Raw genomic sequence first — 19,560 nt, forward strand, 5'->3', positions numbered from 1 at the left:
AATCTCTTTTTCACGCTTTTATACACCCACTGCTTAAAATATGCCTTGCATCAAAGCTGAAGGAAAACTTCAGAATTTAGTTATAGTGGATCCTTTCCGAGTTCCTTCCCTGGCTTACAGGACAGAGGATGGGGCAATGGTGCGGCTGTGCTTGGAAGGTCTCTGTTTTACTGCTATTTCATAATCATGGATGCCACACAAAGAACCTCTGGTACTGTAATGGGTGGGGGTGCCATTTGTGCCTGAAATCCCAACACCAACACAACATGTTGTTCAAACTACAATTCCCAGAACGCCTTTGCAATTGACATAATGCCTGGCTTGCCCCGTATGTCCTGATGTGACCATTTGACCAGCTATCGATCAGAGGTATTCCAGCAGCCTCTATATGTACTTGTGAAGATGATCTGCTTTGTAGACATAACCCCAGCCCCAGCCCCAACCCCACCATGAAAGGACTCTCCCTTTAGTGCTGCCATCTGTAAGAGCTCGGGCAAAAAGTCGCTCCTTGACTGCACACTTGTAATGGTTTATGGAGAGGGTGGTAGAAAGCAAAATTATTAACAATAAAATATTGACAGTTGTCTTCCTTTGGAATATGGTGTTCCAAGCAACGGCTTTCGTAGTGTTTCACAGTTGGGCAGTAAGAAGAAGCGGGTGGTATGGGATTGGGAACCAGGGTTCTAATTTCCCCAACAGTGTTTACTCTAGACCAGGGATGGCCAGCTCCCAAGAGACTGCGATCTACTCACAGAGTTAAAGACTGGCAGTGATCTATCCCCTTTTGGGGGGGGGTTCAGGTCAAAGTTGTCAAGCGTTTTTGGGGGGTGCATGTTGAGCTTTTCTTAGGGGAACCAAACTTTTTGAGCTTCTTTGGGGGGAGCTAGTGATCTGCCACAAACGTCCAGTGATCTACCGGTAGATCACGATCTGCCTGTTGGAAGTGCCTGATCTGGACAAATGACACTTCTTCTCCTTTCTGAACTGCCCATGAGAAAACAGCCCGGCTCAATCCTTTGGTCGAAATAAAATCATGTTGCTTGCTTTCTGGGGCTGGCAAGGCCATTGAGCGCTCTGCTTCACTGGGCACTGAACAAAGGCTTCACCCGATCACCCGAAATCTGGCCTCATACTAGGGCTGCCTTTGGTGCCAGCACAAAGACAGAAGCATTACATGAAGTCTGCAGGGCAAATAACCCCAGGAGTAGAAACCTTAAGCCCGGATAAGGCAACAGGAAAAGCCACTAGAAGAACTCTGGGTGCTCTGATCCTTGCACTGATCTCCACCCCCCCCCCCTATTCTACAACAGAAGTTTGGGTGCTCTTGAGACCAAGATGAGTGGCCCAGGAGTTGACCCAGCTGGCCTGGCTGCAGGTGTCAGGGACAGGATTGCTCACCTGCATGCCTCTCTTAGTAGATCAGAAGCACTTCCTTTGGGGTTGGGGAGGTTGCACCATCTCCTGTTGGCACACCTGCCCCAAAGCTTTGCCCCACCACAGCTGCCCTCCCTACAGGTGCTGCTTAACACAGAAACACCAAGCCTTTGCCATGAGTCTGTGGCCCAACATCACCTCGGCAGCTTTTCCTCGACTCCTAGATATGGAAGAGAGCTTGGGGGGTCACCAACTCCAATCTTCAACACAAAACAAGGATCTTGCAAATACAGCCTCCCCACATGGGCATAGCTGAACAAGTAAATAAATAAAAATACTTAACTAACAGACCAATTGCACTGCAGATACCTCGGTTCTGTATGGCCCCAACAATGCCTGCCCCCCCCCAAATAAATCCTGGCTATACCCATGTCCCCCTGCCAGCATCTGCTGAAATGCCTCCTCTTGCCTCTCAGTATGCAAGTATGTGGGGAGCTGGAAGTGGGGCTAGCTGGGAAGGCCTTTAGGGCAGAAGTCAAGGGCCTCACTTGCTAGAAAGAGCAGGAACATTGCGACGGAAGCCAGACGTGGGTGGCGCTGTGGTCTAAACCACTAAGCCTCTTGGGCTTGCTGATCAGAAGGTCGGCGGTTCAAATCCCTGTGATGGGGTTAGCTCCTGTTCCTCTGTCCCAGCTTCTGCCAACCTAACAGTTCGAAAGCACACCAGTGCAAGTAGATAAATAGGTACCGCTGCAGCGGGAAGGTAAACAGCGTTTCAGTGTGCTCTGACTTCCGTTGCACCAGAAGTGGTTTAATCATGCTGGCCACATGACCTGGAAAGCTGTCTATGGGCAAATGCCAGCTCCCTTGGCCTGAACGTGAGATGAGCACCGAAACCCCATAGTCGCCTTTGACTGGACTTAACCATCCAGGGGTCCTTTACCTTTGCCTATTCAGGATAACCCCAGAACCCCCAGTTGCCTGCCTGTGTTTCCTGCCCTGACATCTGGATCATGCTGTTCCTCTAGCTGTGGTTGTTAGTAAAAAGATGCTGGTAGCTGGAACATCCCTGCGGAGCACCCCTTTGCCAGCTCCAGAGCACCAGACCCATATCCTCACCCCAAGCACAGCCAGAGGTCCTGCTCGTCATTGCAGCTGACTTTAATTGAGACTCTTCCAGTACTGCCCAGGAACTGACCATGTAAAAGGCTCTTACTGACTTTGGTAGTGGCCCTAACAGAAGTTAGATAATTAGAATTAAAAACAAAGTGCATAGAATAAACAGTCATGGGAAGGGTGTGGGTGGTTGTGAGGAGGAGGGCTGGGGGTCCCTGTACCCTGGCTAGAGCACAGACCCAGTGGCTGTGATAGGAAGGGGGGGGGTCCACAGTTAGGAAAGGTCTCTCAGTCTGTCCTTGTGAGGGAGAGCATTAAGTCTGCACCACGTGAGATCTTAGCTGGGAGGCCACATCCAAGCTGAGAGGGTTCCAGCAGCCTCTTGTCCAGAGTCTCTCTGTATTGCCAGCTCCTGCTGTCCCAGAGTCCTCTTGTGCCCAAAGTGTCACAGTGCTGATTATTTGCTGCAGAATCCATCGTGGCACCGCTGGGGCACCTCAGCCTACGCGCAGAAGGCAGTACGAAGGGAAGAAGGTATTGCTCAGTGTCTCTGGAATGTGCCCAGACTGATTTTGGAGAGTAATGCCAAGCTGGCAAGAGGGATTCAGGCACATGCGGAGAGTGGAGGTGTCAAGAGTTCTGCATGCATAGGTGTAGCTCTCGTATCCAGCCCAATGCGAGTTATGTACAAGCATGTGGAAGCAGATGTCTTTTCGTACCGGCACATGAAACCATGGGGCGTGAACTGATGCGCTGCAGGCCAACATGCAAGCGGATATGTGACTGTATGTGCCTGTGTATGCATGTTAACAACAGCTGTGCATGGATATGTGCATTCCAACTACGCAAATTTACACAAATGCACACCAAAATGGGTGTGTGTCTGGGGGAGAATGCATACACAGGAAACATAGGCGGAGGGAACATGTTGGTGGAGTCTATGCGTTAGTGCATGACAATGCACGGTCAGCAATGTGGACCCATGTTGCTAGTGTGCAGAGTGTGCCTGCTGCAATTGTGTGGGTGCGTGTCCATGTGTTAGTGCCTACGTGTGACTATGTCATGTAGAGACACATTTGGAGCCTCCCAAACAGCTAGAGCATCAGATTTCTATCCTTCCTGTTCACCCACTCCAGGGGAACATGGAGAGATAAACATGGAGAGGCAAATCCACTATTTGAACAAGTCCTCTGTTAGAAACCCTCTAGGGGCTCATCTCCACAACCAGAATCCGTCTCCTCCAAGGGAGTGTGTGTGTTTGTGTGTGTATGAGAGAGAGAGAGAGAGAGAGAGAGAGAGAGAGAGAGAGAGAGAGATACCTACAGTAGACTACTGGCAGGGCATGTTACCAACTTCAGAGCCTGCCACTGGGACCAGATCAACAACTCCTGTTCCTGAGGAGGGCATCCTAGCCAAGCTCACATGACTGAGCAGCACTGGCATGACTTCTGCTTGCGCCTGCTCTGCCCCTGCTCTGGGTCTTCCCCTTGCCGGGGTGCCGTGGGCTGGAGCTGGCATGAGGAGGCAGTGTTGGCAGAGGTGGTGGTGTAGGTTGGGGCCTCCTGGTTTGTGGCTGCCTGGAGTTTTAAGATCCCCGTCTTGGGCTGCATGTCTCCGACAGAAATGTCCAGAGCATCTGCTGAGGCCTCCTGCAGCAGAGGTTGCTGTTCAGCATGGAGATTTTCCAGGACTTCCTTAGCCTCTTCTGCTGCTGAGGCCAGGCTGGTACCTCCACCATCTTTCAGCTCCTGGTTCCCCACTGATACAGTCTTGTCCAAGAGAGGCTGACCAACATCCTGGCTGGACAAGAGCAAAGCATCTGGAGCCGTTGAGTTAGGGGATGGGGCTTGGCCTGGCATAAGGGGCACTTCTTCCAGCTTTTCTGGAAGAGACTTTTCAGGTTCCTGAAGGGAAGTTGCCTGGCCCTGCATAGAGATTGGCACCTGCTCCATTAGCATGGGTTGAGCTTGGCCCTGAGGTGACCCTTTAGCTTCAAGGAGACGAGGTGAGGTCTGGCTTGGCAGGGATGCCTGCGTCTGGTCTGTAAGGCATCCTCTCGCCTCTTGCAGAGAAGAAGGGGCTGCACCCTCCAGAAATGTTGGGTTCTGGTCCAGAAGAGCTTGTGGGATCGGATCTGGTACAGATGCTGGAGACTCCCCTGGAAGTAAATGCTTACCTTCATCCACAGGGAGTGGGATCTGGCCTGGAAGAATGATGTCTTCCTCTGGCAGAGAAGGGATCCAGGCCTCTGGAGCTGTTGGCATTTGATCCTGCAGAATGACAGGAATCTCTTCCAAGGACAACCCCTCTGCTTCTTGAAGGGAATTTATTTGATCAGGCAGAGAAGTGAGCTGGTAGGGGATTATGTCTGGAAAGGATCCTTTAGCTTCCACCCCAGAAAGTTCCTGGCCCTGTGAAGTTGTCAATATCTGAAGCGATTTCTCTGTTTCATTCAAAGAGGACGGGATCTGCTCTGGCAGAGATGTGAGCTGGTCTAGTAGAGGTGACAGGACCTGATCTGGCAGAGCAGCACTCTGTTCTTGTAGAGATGTTGGGATCTGGTCCAGAGGTTTCCCATTAGCTTCATGTAGAGGCGATGGGATCTGGTTCTGCAGAGAAGTGACCTCACCCTGCAAAGAGGATGGGTTCTCTTTTGGAGAAGAGGAAGGATGGTCCTGCAGAGATGGTGGGGCTGGATCTAAAAGGGACTCTTGCTGTGGGGATGGAACTGGGGCTGAAAGCAGTTCCTTCCTTTCTTGCAAAGGAGCAGTCTGGTCCGAAAGAGTGGACAGGCTCTGATTTGGTAACAAAGGCTCTAGGCGTGAACCCTCCATTTCCTGAAAAGATGGAATCTGGTCTTTCAGGGGAGGAGGAATCTGTTCCTGAAGTGTCACTGGAACCTGGTCTGGCAGAGCTGATGATGATGATATGACTTCATCTAGAAGTGGCATCTTGGCTTCTTCCAGATCAGGGATCTGTTCCAGCAGAGGAAGCTTAGGCTGGTCCAGCCATGACCCCAGGCTCTCTCCGCTTAGATTTTCCTGTCCCCCCATCACTGGCTCCGCATGGCCAACTGCTAGGCCTTGGGCAGGATCCGCCTCTTTGGCACCCTGTTCTGGGAACTCCTTCTGCCCAGCTCCCATCAGTTCTGCTTCCTTGGCCAGGGAGCCCATCTCCAGCTCTGCCTCTGCCCGCCACCTGGGAGAATCAAGGCAGCTATTCTCACCCTGCGGTGCCTTAGAGGGACTCTGATGGTCCCAAGAAGTGGGAGACTCTCCCTCTGGACCGTCACGGCTGCCCAGTTCACTGTCCACCCGGCTTTCTGCAGCTCCAGGGGCCTTCACTGAATTCGAGGCACTGCAAAGGTGGTTTGGCTTGCTCCCTTCTTCACCCTCATTCCCTAAATCAGGGTGGCCCTCCAAGTCTTCCTCCTTCCCAATGGAGCTCTGCTTCTGCCCAACAGCATCCATGCTGCCCACTTCCTGGCCCAAGTGATCTCGGATGACCATCTCCTCCACTGCCAGCTTTCTTGGGCAGTTGGGAGAGGCTTCACTGAGGCCCAAGCTCTGGCAGGCCAGTTTCACGTCCGGAGCAGCTTCAGCACTTCTCTGTGGGGGCTGGACGTCCCCACCTTCTTCAGTCACAGGGGTCACATCGACTTCTGCCTTCTCAGGACTGCATTCACTGCCAAACACACCTTTGGAGGAAAAAGCAACAACGTTATCTCAGGCACTCAGGTCCTCTGATTTCCCAGTACAGTGGACACTCAGGTTGTGAATGTGATCCGTGCGAGATGCACGTTCGCAACCCACGTCTGTGCATCTGCGCATGCGCAGGTTGCAATTCGGCACTTCTGCGCATGCGCAAAGTGCAATTTAGTGCTTCTGCGCATGTGTGACCGCCAAAACCCAGAAGTAACCTGTTCTGGGTTTCGGCGGTCCGTAACCTGGAAAAAAACGCAACCTGAAGCGGCTGTAACCAGAGGTATGACTGTAACACAAAGAAGAAAAGCTGGACAGGAAGCAGTATAATATTCTCAATAAAATAAACTACAGCTCCCATCAACCCTAGCCAGCATGACCAATGGTCAAGGAGGAAGAAGAGCTGTAGGCTGGAGGGCCAAAGGTTAGCGACCCACCATAAGACACAGTTACTTATATAAAGAGGTTTTGTGCCGAGTCCATTGTCCAGAGTCTAAATTGACCAAACCAGAGATGAACTTTGAAAGGGGTAGACAAACAAGGACACACGCACTTTGCATAATCCACCCTGCTTTTGCCAGTCATGGGGCGAGACAAGAGGCTATGAAGTGATTGATATAGACCTCTGTTGTGATTCCATGGAGAGGTTCCCCCCCACACACATTTCAAACCTTAACATTTGCATCCCCAAACCTGCTTTTTAAAGGAAAACTCTGGTTTTCAGGATTTCAGCCAAATGCTCTCCCACTCAATACCAAAGTCCATGTTTGCAGAAATTTGCTTCACTCCATGCTTCACTGGAATGTAAACACTTGAGTCGAAGGGTTTGCCTCTGGTCCTCCTGGCCTGATCCCTCACCCCTGCGGTGGGAAATCTCAGCCCCAGGGGCCAAATATGCCCCTCCAAACCTCCCCCCCTCTCTCTCTCTGGCCGTGGGTATTCTCCTCAAGCCACATCTCCCCAGCCACACCCAGGATGCATTTTCCTTCGCAGGCTCCTGGAGCATTTCTGCCCAGCAGGAAAATGTCCCCTCGCTCAGATAATGTCTCTTCCTGGCTGCACGTAGGGCAGAAAGGAGTGTTTGAGCATGTGCGGCAACTCAGCACACCAAGGCAAACTTTACATGAGTTACTTGGCCCAGGTTTGCCTCTGGCTCTGCCCATCACCTTGCCAACAAAGGTCTGTATAGTTAAAGCCATGGTTTTCCCAGTAGTGATGTATGGAAGTGAGAGAAGGACCATAAAGAAGGCTGATCGCCAAAGAATTGATGCTTTCGACTTATAGTGCTGGAAGAGACTCTTGAGAGTCCCATGGACTGCAAGAAGATCAAACCTATCCATTCGGAAGGAAATCAGCCCTGAGTGCTCACTGGAATGACAGATCGTGAAGCTGAGGCTCCAATACTTTGGCCACCTCATGAGAAGAGAAGACTCCCTGGAAAAGACCCTGATGTTGGGAAAGATGGAGGGCACAAGGAGAAGGGGACGACAGAGGATGAGATGGTTGGACAGTGTTCTTGAAGCTACTAACATGAGTTTGACCAAACTGCGGGAGGCAGTGGAAGACAGGAGTGCCTGGCGAGCTCTTGTCCATGGGGTCACGTAGAGTCAGACACGACTAAACGACTAAACAACAACTGCCGACCACCCGCATTTGGCTCCCGAGAGGTTGCGCAGGACGGAAGGTGGCCCTCAGGCTAAAAGAAAGCTCCCTCTCCAGCTTACTCAAGGGCAGGCCTTGCCAGTCTCCAGCACCCACCTCCTCCTGGCATATCTCCATTCTGCAGCTTCTCTTGGGCTGTTGCTTGCAGAGACCTCTTGGGTGGAACAGGAGCCAACTCGAGCCTGGACTCAGGGTCACTTCTCTCTGCAATGAATTCATGGTCACATTCAGATGAAGTTATCAAGTCCTCTGAGAAGGGTGTGTGAAGCTTGTGAGTCATAGGTGAGAGGGCAAAGCCTGGTGGGGGTAGAAGACAGCAGCACCTGGTGGCAGGTCAAGGGGAAAAGGTATTTCTCTGTCTTCAGCCTGGACCCTTGTGGATAATGTGGGCAGAGGTAACAGGTGCTTTCTATTAATATTATACTATATATTAAGGGACGCGGGTGGCGCTGTGGGTTAAACCACAGAGCCTAGGGCTTGCCGATCAGAAGGTCGGCGGTTCGAATCCCTACGACGGGGTGAGCTCCCGTTGCTCGGTCCCTGCTCCTGCCAACCTAGCAGTTGCGGCGCTCATCTCGCTTTATTGGTCGAAGGAGCCGGCGTACACCTTCCGGGTCATGTGGCCAGCAGGACTAAGCTGCTTCTGGCGAACCAGAGCAGTGCACGGAAACGCCGTTTACCTTCCCGCCGGAGTGGTACCTATTTATCTACTTGTACTTTGACGTGCTTTCGAACTGCTAGGTTGGCAGGAGCTGGAATCGAGCAACAGGAGATCATCCCGTCGCAGGGATTTGAACTGCCGACCTTCTGATCGGCAAGTCCTAGGCTCTGGTTTAACCCACAGGGCCACCCGCATCCCTTTTAAAGGTGGGCTAGTGGTTGCCTAAATGATAAGGCTTCCAAACTTGAGGTTACAGAAGGCAAAGAAGAAACAAGCTTGGAACAGGCTGGAACACGTCCCAGGGCTGTTTCATTATCTGAATGCCCTACAAGGCTGTACCAACAATCTTGAATAGATAAAGAAACAATACACACACAGAGAGACACACAGACATGGATCACAACTGTGTTCATTCCAAGTTACTCTGTCCTCTGAGCCTGCCCTTTTAACACAAATAGCTGGCTGGAGATCAGATTTCAGTCCAGCAGGTGTGGAACTTTCAACACACATCTGGGAAAGTAAATTGCAGAATACGCTTGGAGAATAGGGGGCCCACCTTCCGCCTTATTTTGTCCGCCAACTGGGCTGCAGAAAACAAGACAGGATGAAGTGGAAAGCTGTTGCTGAAAGCACAGCGGGATGTGAATTCATAGGTCCTGGGTGGGACTGAACCAGTTGACCTGCATAGTTCAGAAGATTGCAACTGCCAGTTGTGAGATTCCCATTCATTCCAATGAAGCTTGTGCAGAAGAACTGCCAGGCAAATTGCACCCACTGTGATAGAGGTATCCCGGCAAATAGAGAATGACTCACCTTCTGGAGGAGAGGAAGAGGTCCCATCAACCTGAAAGCAAAAGAAAGGAACTTCATGGCAACAGTCTCCAAAGAGATCACTAGTAAACATTTTATTTTATTTTTAAACTGAGGTGGCTTTTGCTCATTCTCAAATTCTTATTTATTCAACATGTTGATTCTTTGTCTTTCCTCCAAAGAGCTCAGAAGAGCCTCCATGAGGATCTCTCTCGTTTTATCTGCACAAAAATCCTGCAAAGTATGAACACAGGAATCTGCTTTATACAGTGGTACCTCGATTTACGAACTTAATCTGTTCCGGAAGTCCGTTCTTAAACCGAAACCATTATTAAACCGAGGAGCACTTTCCCTAATGAGGCCTCCCACCGCCGGTGCACTTCCACTGTTTGGCTTCTGTTCTTAGACAGAGGTAAAGTTCATAAACCGAATAGTTTGTAAACAGGGCTGTTCTTAACCCGAGGGACCACTGTACTGAGTCAGACCATTGGCCCTGCTTAGTATTGTCAAACTCCAAACTGACTAGCAGCCTCTCCCCAAGGCTTCAGACAGGAGTCTTCTTTCCCAGCCCTGCCTGGAGATGCCAGGAAGTGAACCTGGGACCTTTTCCACACAAACCTTGTGTTTTACCACTGAGCTAAGGCCCTTTCCCAGGTTAAAGCAATGACTAAGACAGAATACAGTGTTTGCACAATGCTTATTGGCCAGTACCTGTGACATCACCAGGGCATCTCTTCCCTCAGTCCCTGGAAGAATTTTCTGCTTTAAAAATATTTCCATTAAATTTAAAGTGTTAAAATTGGGATGTGGAAAATATGGAAACAACGAGGAGAGGCAGGACTGAGATGTGGAGATATGCTTCAGAGGTCCAGACTATGGGGAGCCCCGAAAAACAGTGGCGTAGCATGGGTTGTCAGCACCCGGGGCAAGGCAAGTAATTTGCGCCCCCCTAACCTGTGGATTTTAGCACTCGAGTCTCTTCCACTAGAGAGCTGCGAGTGCGAGCGCGCCCCCCCCAGATGTTGCGCCTGGTGCAGCCGGCCCCCCCTGCACCCCCCACGCTACGCCGCTGCCGAAAAATCAACAATTATAATTTGGATTACAATTTGGTCTTTTTTATTTTAGTATTTTATTTTAATTGGATTATGATTGGATATATTAATTGGATGTTTTTTATTGGAAAATTAATAAAAATGATTAAAAAATATTTCCATTAAAAAAATAAGAAGTACAAATGAGCATTTAAAGCACATGCTTCTTTATGGCTGCAACTGCATGCCACTACCTGGAAGTAGATTCCACTGAACTCCATGAAACTTACTTCAAGGTAAATTCTGTGAAACTCCTTTTCAGCTGAGGTCAAAAAGCCCCCAACCCACCCCCATTGTTGACCTTCTGGCACTTACCACATGCTTTTTTAAAAATCCCAGTAGGTTTCTTAACTGAATTGGGATTTTATAGTGTCAGTTTATTGCTAGGTCTATTGTATTGGGTCCCTAGCACTCCGTTTAGAGATGATGGTGATTAAGCATTTCCAAACTGATGAACTAAATAATAAATAACAGGCAATGTCTACTTTCACACTGTAATGTATGATGACAAAAACGATGGCACTCAGGGCTCCTTGGGGAGGAGGGGTGGGAGAGAAATTTAATTGACTTAATTTTTTAATAACATCCACCAATTCACCATAGCTGCCTTGATCACCACCCCCTCCCAGTAACTTATTTTTTGGGGGAGGAGTGTTTCCACTCCCACAGAGATATCCCTCCCCTCTTCTTTCTGAACACCTCATATGGCCTGGCCTGTGTGTGGGTGTATGAGTGTAATTCAACAATGGGGGCCTGCCCCCCTCCAAAATAAACTGAGCCCACATCCTGAGAGGAGATGGCTCATCTGTGTGAGAAACAATAAACCAGAGGAAGCGAAAGAAAGAAAGAAAGAAAGAAAGAAAGAAAGAAAGAAAGAAAGAAAGGAAGGAAGGAAGGAAGGAAGGAAGGAAGGAAGGAGTCAAGCATATTGGTGCAGAGACATTATCACAGGTTCTGACTGAGATCCACATCGGGGCTCAGAATGGAAAACAGGTTTTGCTTTCCTCTAAAACAGGGGTCTGCAACCCGCGGCTCTGGAGCCGCATGTGGCTCTTTTACACCTTTGCCGTGGCTCCAGGGCGGATACTAGTGAGGGGAGGAGGCGCATTGTGCGCCCCGACACTCCCCACTGTGGCGGGCACTGTACTGGCTGTGACGTCGCATGGGGGCGGTGAGTCACACACCGTCCTGACGTCACCTTCCCGCCCGCCCGCTACATTGTAAGGGGCATGTACGCTGGTCACTGTTTTGAAGGGGAGTGAAGAACACACACACAAAAAAGGTAACTTGTTAATTTAACGTTTATTTCTATGAGGAGGAGTAATTCTGAGGGGTCAAACAAATAAACAATTAAAAAAAGTGACAAAAAAGTTATTTTTATAATGACGAGTTTTGCGGCTCCCAGTTTTTTTTCTTCGGAAACGGGTCCAAGTGGCTCTTTTTGTTTTAAAGGTTGCAGACCCCTGCTCTAAAATGTGTATTGTGGCTCAGTTGCTGGAGTCTTCTGAAGACATTTGCACTCAATCAGGGGTGGGAAACCTGCTGTGGCCTTTCTGATGCTGTTGAGACTCCAACTCCCATCAGCCCCAGCCAGCAAGGTCCATCGTCAAGGATGATGGGAAGAGTAGTACAGCAACATCTGGAAAGCTGCAAGTTCCCCATCTCTGTTGCTCAGTGTGATCCTAAGCAGGTTTGCCCAAGAGCACTTAATCCATTGGAACTTCCTTCCTTTGGGACTGCTGCAAAAGTCAGAAAGCTATGGCTACTGTGCATACAGGTATCTCTCAGACTCTGGGAGAACCTCTCTAGTGGCACAATATGGTCTGGATTGTATAGCCTGGTCTACGGGGCCTGGTTCTGCTTTTGTGGCAATGGGATGAGATGAGGTCCAATTCTATAACAGATCAGGATCCCCCTTTGAGCCTTAGGAACCCTTCACTTGGGCAAAGGAAGAACTGGGTAGCCAGGTAACAATGCCACCTGAAGAAGTGAAGGTGAGACCCTCAGGGAGGTGCCATAGCTCACTCACTCCTCCAGTTAAAGGATCTTGGAAACAATGCTGTGATTTGCTGTCAGGCAGCATCCTATATTGCTGACCTGATCTTATGTAGGTTGACTTAAGTAAGCTCCAGTGACTCTTTCTTTCTTTCTTTCTTTCTTTCTTTCTTTCTTTCTTTCTTTCTTTCTCTCTCTCTCTCTCTCTCTCTCTCTCTCTCTCTCTCTCTCTCTCCCTTCCTTCCCTTCCTCCCAGATTGCATCCAAAGTCAGAAGATTTGTGGCTGCTTGGCAGACAGAGCATCATCACGTCAATCCAAATTGCATATCATTCACCTGGACTTGGAAGGGGCCAAATTACATTTCAAAGTAACACCCACGTGGTATTGTATTTTGTTTTTTTAACCCAATAATATCACCAGGATACCTCATCTCTATATGGAAAATTAAGTTTCTCACTAGATAATGAACCCACAATTTTGAACTCTATGTAAAGTGAAACATTTACAGCCTTTTATTTATTAAATGTGTAGACAGTCGTATCTTTATTTTCAAACAGCTTAGTTCTCGAATGTTTTGGCCCCCCGAACACTGTAAACCCGGAAGTGACTGTTCCAGTTTACGAACTATTTTTGGAAGCTGACTGTCCGGCGGGGCTTCCGCAGCCAATCAGATGCCACGCTTTGGTTTCTGAACGTTTTGGAAATCGAATGGACTTCCAGAATGGATTCCATTCAACTTCCAAGGTACGACTGCACTGCCCTTCATCCTAAGATCTCAGGGCGGTTCACAGCATAAAAACGCAAAATACACAATAAAAACAAGAACAAAACAAAACAATATCCCCACCCCACCAGCACATTTTAAAAGACATAGAATGTAAATCAGCTGAAGACTTGGTTGAAGATGAACATTTTCACATGGTGCCTAAAGATGTCTACTAAACGAGGGATCAGAGGTGCTTTTGCTTTGCAACTACAGAAGAAAATACTCTGTTTCCAAGATCCAAATTCTAAAAGAACTTGGGAAATGTTGATAGAAAGGGAGAGATTATGGACACTGGAGGCAGGTAGGCTGTAGGAGCGAACATCCAAGAATTACAAAACAGGCCACAAAGCACTGATCATTAGGTCCTGTTGCCTGAATAAATGAAGTCCTGGCTTTTGAAATTTCATTTGTTGTTGGCCCATTTGCTGAGCCAAACTATGGCTTAGCATGAACACATGCATATGTGGGCCACTGGAGAGGAGACTGGGGTCTCTTTTTCACTTCCCTGAATGTCCTGCTGCTACACTGAGCTAAGCCTTAGTTTTGGCGTAGCTTATCACCCAGGTCTGGTCTCGTGGCTTAGCTCTCCCAGACAAACCACAAGCCATAAATCACGGGACAAACCTTGGTTACATGATTAGTCTGGAGAGTGCTAAGCCTTGAGCCTGGCTTGAGACAACATGCAAAGCCAAACCATGCTTAGCTCAAGCAGCAGCAAAATGACTAAAGAGTAGTAAAAGTGGCCCCAATCCCCTGTCTTGGACCCCACATGATTGCACATTCCTACCGAGCCATGGTCTGGCTGAGCGTAACATGCAAATTAGGTGATTTCCACATACAGTGGTACCTCGGGTTAAGTACTTAATTTGTTCTGGAGGTCTGTTCTTAACCTGAAACTGTTCTTAACCTGAAGCACCACTTTCGCTAATGGGGCCTCCCGCTGCTGCTGCGCCGCCGGAGCACGATTTCTGTTCTTATTCTGAAGCAAAGTTCTTAACCTGAAGCACTATTTCTGGATTAGCGGAGTCTGTAACCTGAAGCGTATGTAACCTGAAGCATATGTAACCTGAGGTACCACTGTATTTAAGCTGTTCCCTACAATGATAAGAGCAAGAAGCTTGGTTTTAAAAAAATGTATGCTGAAATTCTCAAAATGTCAAATTCTGTGCTTGATAGGCAGTTTTGCATTTGCCACAACAGAGATCAGGAACTACTCAGTGGCGTAGCGTGGGTTCTCAGCACCCGGGGCAAGGCAAGTAATTTGCGCCCCCTAACCCGGGGCAAGGCAAGTAATTTGCGCCCCCTAACCTGTGGATTTTAGCACTCGAGTCTCTTCCGCGCCCCCCCAGATGTTGCGCCAGGTGCAGCAGGCCCCCCTGCACCCCCCACGCTACGCCACTGCTCCCACCACAAGTCTTCAGGACAGCCATCCGAAGGCTGGCGCGGGGAGGAGGTCTCTCTGCCCCACCGCCAGCCTTCGGAGGAGGTCCGAGGACAGTGGGGTTCCTGCTTCCTCGAGGAGGGCCGGCCAAACACGCCCCCCCAAATGTTGCGCCCGGTGCGGCCGGCACCCCCCACGCTACGCCACTGGAACTACTCATACCTTCCCAATGCCATCCAACGAAGACCGCTTCACCTCCTTCAAAGCCTTCACAGGCTCTTCCGGCTGGGGCAGTCCCTGGTGAAGTTCTGGATTATCCAGCTGCTGCATCTGAGTCTGGAGGCTTCAAAAAGAGAGGAACAGCCATTAAAGGACAACAGTTCATGTCCTTGGCAAGCAGTCACAGGGAACAATGGTGGCCATGACCAAATCTCTACATCAGGGCTGGTGAACATGTGGCTCTGCGGTCAGAGCTGGACGACAACTCATTATTGGTCCTGCTGGCTGGGGCTGATGAGAGTTGGGAGTTCAACAACATCTGGAAGGCCACAAATTCCCCACCCCTGATCCACATGGCTATTGTGACACAGAGATGTGTGAACCAGGATTCTGTTCACAGGAAATTGATGTGCTTGATTATCACAACACATGCCTTGGTAACATCTAGATTAGTGGGGCCTCCTTCTAACATGCTTTTGGAATCTGCAAATCTAAAATGCAGTAGTCTGATTGTTGACTGGAACTGGCCATAGAAAGAATACCACATCTACCTTCAAGATTGTCTTCTTCCCCCGTAATTTTAAAACCTTCTGAGGAAGCTTGGCAAAAGGAAGCATAGCATGTAGCTATAACAGACAGGACCTACTCGGTGGTTGCCTCCTCATTCTGGAAACCTGCCCGGCTTGCTCTTGTCTGATGTTTAGCCAGCTGGCTCAGACCTGGCTTTTTAGATGCATCTGCATGCTACTAAGAGTGCTACGGACTGGCTTGAAATAACTTGTGCTTTATTGATTTGGGGTTGATTTATTACTGTGTTGTGTTTTTATCGTATTGCCTTTTCCCCTTTGCAATCTGCTTTTGAAGGACCTTAGGCAACCCAGCAGGACAGAAATCACAACATCAACAAGAACAACAGATGTATTTCGTTGTTTTGAGTGGGGTTTTAAGCTGGAGATCTTCAGCCCCATTCTAAACTCACCAGTCACTCTTCTGGGAACAATTGGCTCTCCTGTCCTTTGGAATTAAGTAACCTTATGAGCTGAACCTTAGCGCTATCCTTCATCAGCAAGTACTGTATTCTGACATCCTTTGGTTAGACAAATCCTGGCTTCTTGCTTGTGAAAAGACCCCCACCCCCTCATTTACAGCCAGGCTGCTGGAGGCTCTCCACCCCTCTTGCTGAGTTGTCACTTTTGCACTGCCTGGGGGATCCTGCCCTCCTCCTCCCCCTCCTCCTCCTGCTGCTGCTGCTGGAGGGTGATTTAATCCTCAGGAGCCTTGCTGACTAATCACTCTGTTGAGCTCCTTCCCTCCAGCTCCCTCAGGCCAGGAAGTGGTTTCAGGCTTCTCTGTCCTGAGTGTTGCTTATTGTTGTTTTTAGTCCCAGGCATCTTCTCTTCCGGAAAGAAGAAGACGCAGAGGCATGAGGGGGACACAAAGTGCCCACAAAACATCCCTCCTTCACGTCCTCCAGAGACCTCGATGTCATCATCAGCTTCCATCTGCAGCTTCAGCCAGAACAGCACATTATTGTGGCTGTAGTTGCTATTTATGTATATATTGCCATCAGCGGCCTGACTGGCTTCCACTAGGAGATGGGCATTTAAGTGTTGCTAGTCCCACGCTGCCTCTTCCAGCAGAGATTCAGCAAGCGTCCTCATTTTTTTTAAACTTTCAGGTATCTCTTGAATATTAAAAAAATAATAATGCAAAAAAGCCTGAGTAGTTGCCCAAAACGTTCCTTGAGTAGCCAGTCATTTTTATGATTGCTTTGTCTTGTTTTAAATGTTCCTGTTGTACACCACCCTAATGTTTCATGGGGGGGGGGGCATATAAATACTTTTATAAATAAAAACAGAATGTGAGATGCTTTGTAGAGAGTGAAGAGGACAGGTCTCTGCCCCGAGGGCCTTACAATCTAAAATTTGACACAGGGAGGGGCAAGAGAAGGGGGAGGAAACTGAGGCGGCTGCTTCTCTGTGCTGGGTAAAACTATGAAACCCCTTTGGGTGTGTTATTGTCAGTGCCGCTCCTCCACCACTGCCCTGCCATCACCTAGGACACACCCACCTGGACAGATCTTGCTCTAATTCCTGAATGCGATTCTGTGCCTCCCAGACAGAAGACAAGTGGTCATTGTCGTCTGTGGGTGAGGATGTTCCCTCCATCAGCCAACGATCACGCAGGGATTTCCTCTGAGAAGAGAGACAGAGAATGCATTTGTCAGCAATCCTGCGCTGGACACTCACGCCGGCAGAGACACGTGGGCTGTCAGGACACATCAAGACAAGACAATGGGCTTACAGTCATGCATATATGCACAGGCACACATGAGATCATTCCTGCGCATACCCAGAATTGCATCTTTGTTCAACCACATGCACGTATAGGTCTATATGGACAAGCAGTCACACACGAAGCACTGACAGTACAATCTTTTCACGCCAGGCTACATGACCAGATATTTTCAGCATATTCAGTGCCGGCTGTGTCAACTGCTTTTATTGTTTGGAAATGTATTTTAGTGGTGATTTTTTTTATTTAAAAAATTGTATTGTTGCATTTGCTAGGATTGTCGGTCATGCTCTTTATATACCATCCTGGTACCGGTAAAGGATGGAGGTCGGTTCAGAAATACTTTAAAATAAATAAATAATGAAGCTACACGGCGTTGACAGCAGATGTTGAACACACCCACTAGTGCGGATGTTCAAATGTACTCCAGCCACAATCTTCACCGTTTCTCTCTCTCTCTCTCTCCACAACCACCACGCATCATGCAAGCATTTGCACACAAAGGGCCACACAGTCAGAACTTGACTCCCACAGCTTTCAGCTTCTAGGGGCATGAACACCTGCACATAGGTGGTCCTCTTGCACACCTTTTTCACACAAGGTTGTGAAAACATAGGCCAAAACAGGAAAAACTTGCAAGCAAACCCATGGCTCATATCCCAGTGACTGTGTCAGAATGCCCAGTGAAGCTCATTGCTAAATGTGGGCTATAAATTTGATTAGACATGTTTATTTCTAGTGCAGAACATTGGAAAGTGAAGCAAGGTTGTTGCTGTTTTTTGCTGGGACTTAGGGATCTAAAGCATGCAATTCTCAGGCCAGATTATGATTGGTTGAAGCCTTGGAGCTGTCCTGATTTTTTTTCCCTGGGAGGTGTGCAGAAAAAAATATGATCCTTTATAGAACAAAGATGCATTAATGGGGTTAAAGGAACCAACATTTGTTGCCTGTGATACAAGCACTAAGTTCCATTTTGCAGCCATTTTATACCTCCTCCTATATCTTCCCAACAGCCATGTGAGGTAGGTTAGGTTGAGAGTTGGTAAGTGGAAGTGAGCAAAAGCAATGGGGAGTTAAATGAACATGCACAGAGTATTTTCTATTTGTTTATCAAGGTGGACCAAGGGGGGGGGAGTCCACAAAAGCATGTGCCATTATACACGAGTTAGTTTTTAAGACACTCCAAGACATTTTTTTTTTGTAGTATCTTATTTCTGGCTCTATTTTTTTTTGGGGGGGGGTGCTATTTTGGGAACTACAACAGGGCCCCCAACCACCTTAATCTTGGGGTCTGACATGCCCCCTCCTCCCCTGGTCCCTCCCACAGTGGTACCGCACCCCCCACCCCGCCATCATTTCACCTCCTTCACCTCCCCACTCCCGCATCCCAACCTCCATCCCTCTGGTCCATCCATTCCTGCATCCCTCTCCTGGGCGTTACCTTGAGGCGCTGGGCTCGCAGTCTCTCCTCCTCCAGCTCCCGGCGGGTGGCCAGGATACGCTCCTGCAGCCTGCGCCGCTCCTGCAGCAAAGCAAAAAGGGGACCGAAGGGGTGGGAGGCGAGGCGAGGCAGGAGCCGCCCTGCAGAGACAGAGGGGCGGACAAAGGGCCCGCCGCCGCCGCCGCCGCCGGTGGGAGGCAGGGCGCGAGCGAGCCCACGTGGGCGGCAGACAGGCGAAGCGGCGTGCCTGCCTGCCTGCCCGACCGCGCCGAGGACTTAAGCCCAGCAGGGCCGCCCCTCCTCGGCCTTTAGCAGCAGCATCACCTGGGTGCAAGAGGAGCAGCAGGGAAGAAACCCACCCCCGCCGCCACCCCTTTGTGTCTCGCCCTGCGCTGCGCTGCTCTCTATCTCTCGGTCTCCCTCTCGCCACCGGTTAAGGAAAAACCCATCTATGCCAACCCAGACGCCACCTTGCAACTGTGCCAGCGCCTCCCCCTTTTAAAGGCTGGAAGAGCTGGGGGGGAGGAGGATGTGGGTTGGGGTGGTGGTGGGGAGAGACTGCCCTGTCTGCAAAGGGTCTGCCCCCTTAACCCTACCGGGATGTTCAGGGTCTTGCAGAGCCAGGCAGAGGCCAGGGCTAGGTAGATAATGTACCCCCCCTTTTTTTTTTACCCTGGGGATAACTGAAGTCTTATAAACAAGTAAGTATGTAAATAATTTTCACAAAAGTTATGCTGACAAATAATTTTGTTTCAAGGCTTGGACCGTATCTGCATATAAAGAAAAAATGGAAAATATAGATACAGTGGTACCTTGGGTTAAGTACTTAATTCGTTCCAGAGGTCCGTTCTTAACCTGAAACTGTTCTTAACCTGAAGCACCACTTTAGCTGCCGTCATGCCACCGGAGCACGATTTCTGTTCTCATCTTGAAGCAAAGTTCTTAACCTGAAGCACTATTTCTGGGTTAGCGGAGTCTGTAACCTGACGCGTATGTAACCTGACGCGTATGTAACCCGAGGTACCACTGTAGTCCATTAATTCCGT

The 19,560-nt window shown here is 49.3% G+C and overlaps 1 protein-coding gene and 1 long non-coding RNA gene across 4 annotated transcripts in view; both read right to left on the reverse strand.

The window, feature by feature from the left end:
• Positions 1-19,560, reverse strand: part of LOC310697047 — a 143,308-nt gene that overhangs the window by 24,137 nt on the left and 99,611 nt on the right. The gene's annotated exons all lie outside the window — the stretch shown is intronic.
• The window catches only part of PALM3 (paralemmin 3), a 42,240-nt gene continuing 25,200 nt past the window's right edge, over positions 2,521-19,560 (reverse strand). For 2 of the 3 annotated variants that reach the window (XM_083482938.1, XM_083482939.1), the window contains exons 3-8: positions 18,515-18,595; positions 16,849-16,973; positions 14,782-14,902; positions 9,328-9,358; positions 7,950-8,057; positions 2,521-6,187 (exon numbers count right to left, since the gene is read on the reverse strand). In XM_083482938.1, the coding sequence (XP_083339064.1) occupies positions 3,909-6,187; positions 7,950-8,057; positions 9,328-9,358; positions 14,782-14,902; positions 16,849-16,973; positions 18,515-18,595 (2,745 nt within the window). In that variant the 3' untranslated portion in view covers positions 2,521-3,908. The remainder of the gene's footprint in view (positions 6,188-7,949; positions 8,058-9,327; positions 9,359-14,781; positions 14,903-16,848; positions 16,974-18,514; positions 18,596-19,560) is intronic. The other variant, XR_014520771.1, reaches the window with a different exon arrangement.

This window comes from Podarcis liolepis, assembly GCF_965112155.1.
Source record: "Podarcis liolepis genome assembly, chromosome: 17".
Lineage (NCBI taxonomy): Eukaryota > Metazoa > Chordata > Lepidosauria > Squamata > Lacertidae > Podarcis > Podarcis liolepis.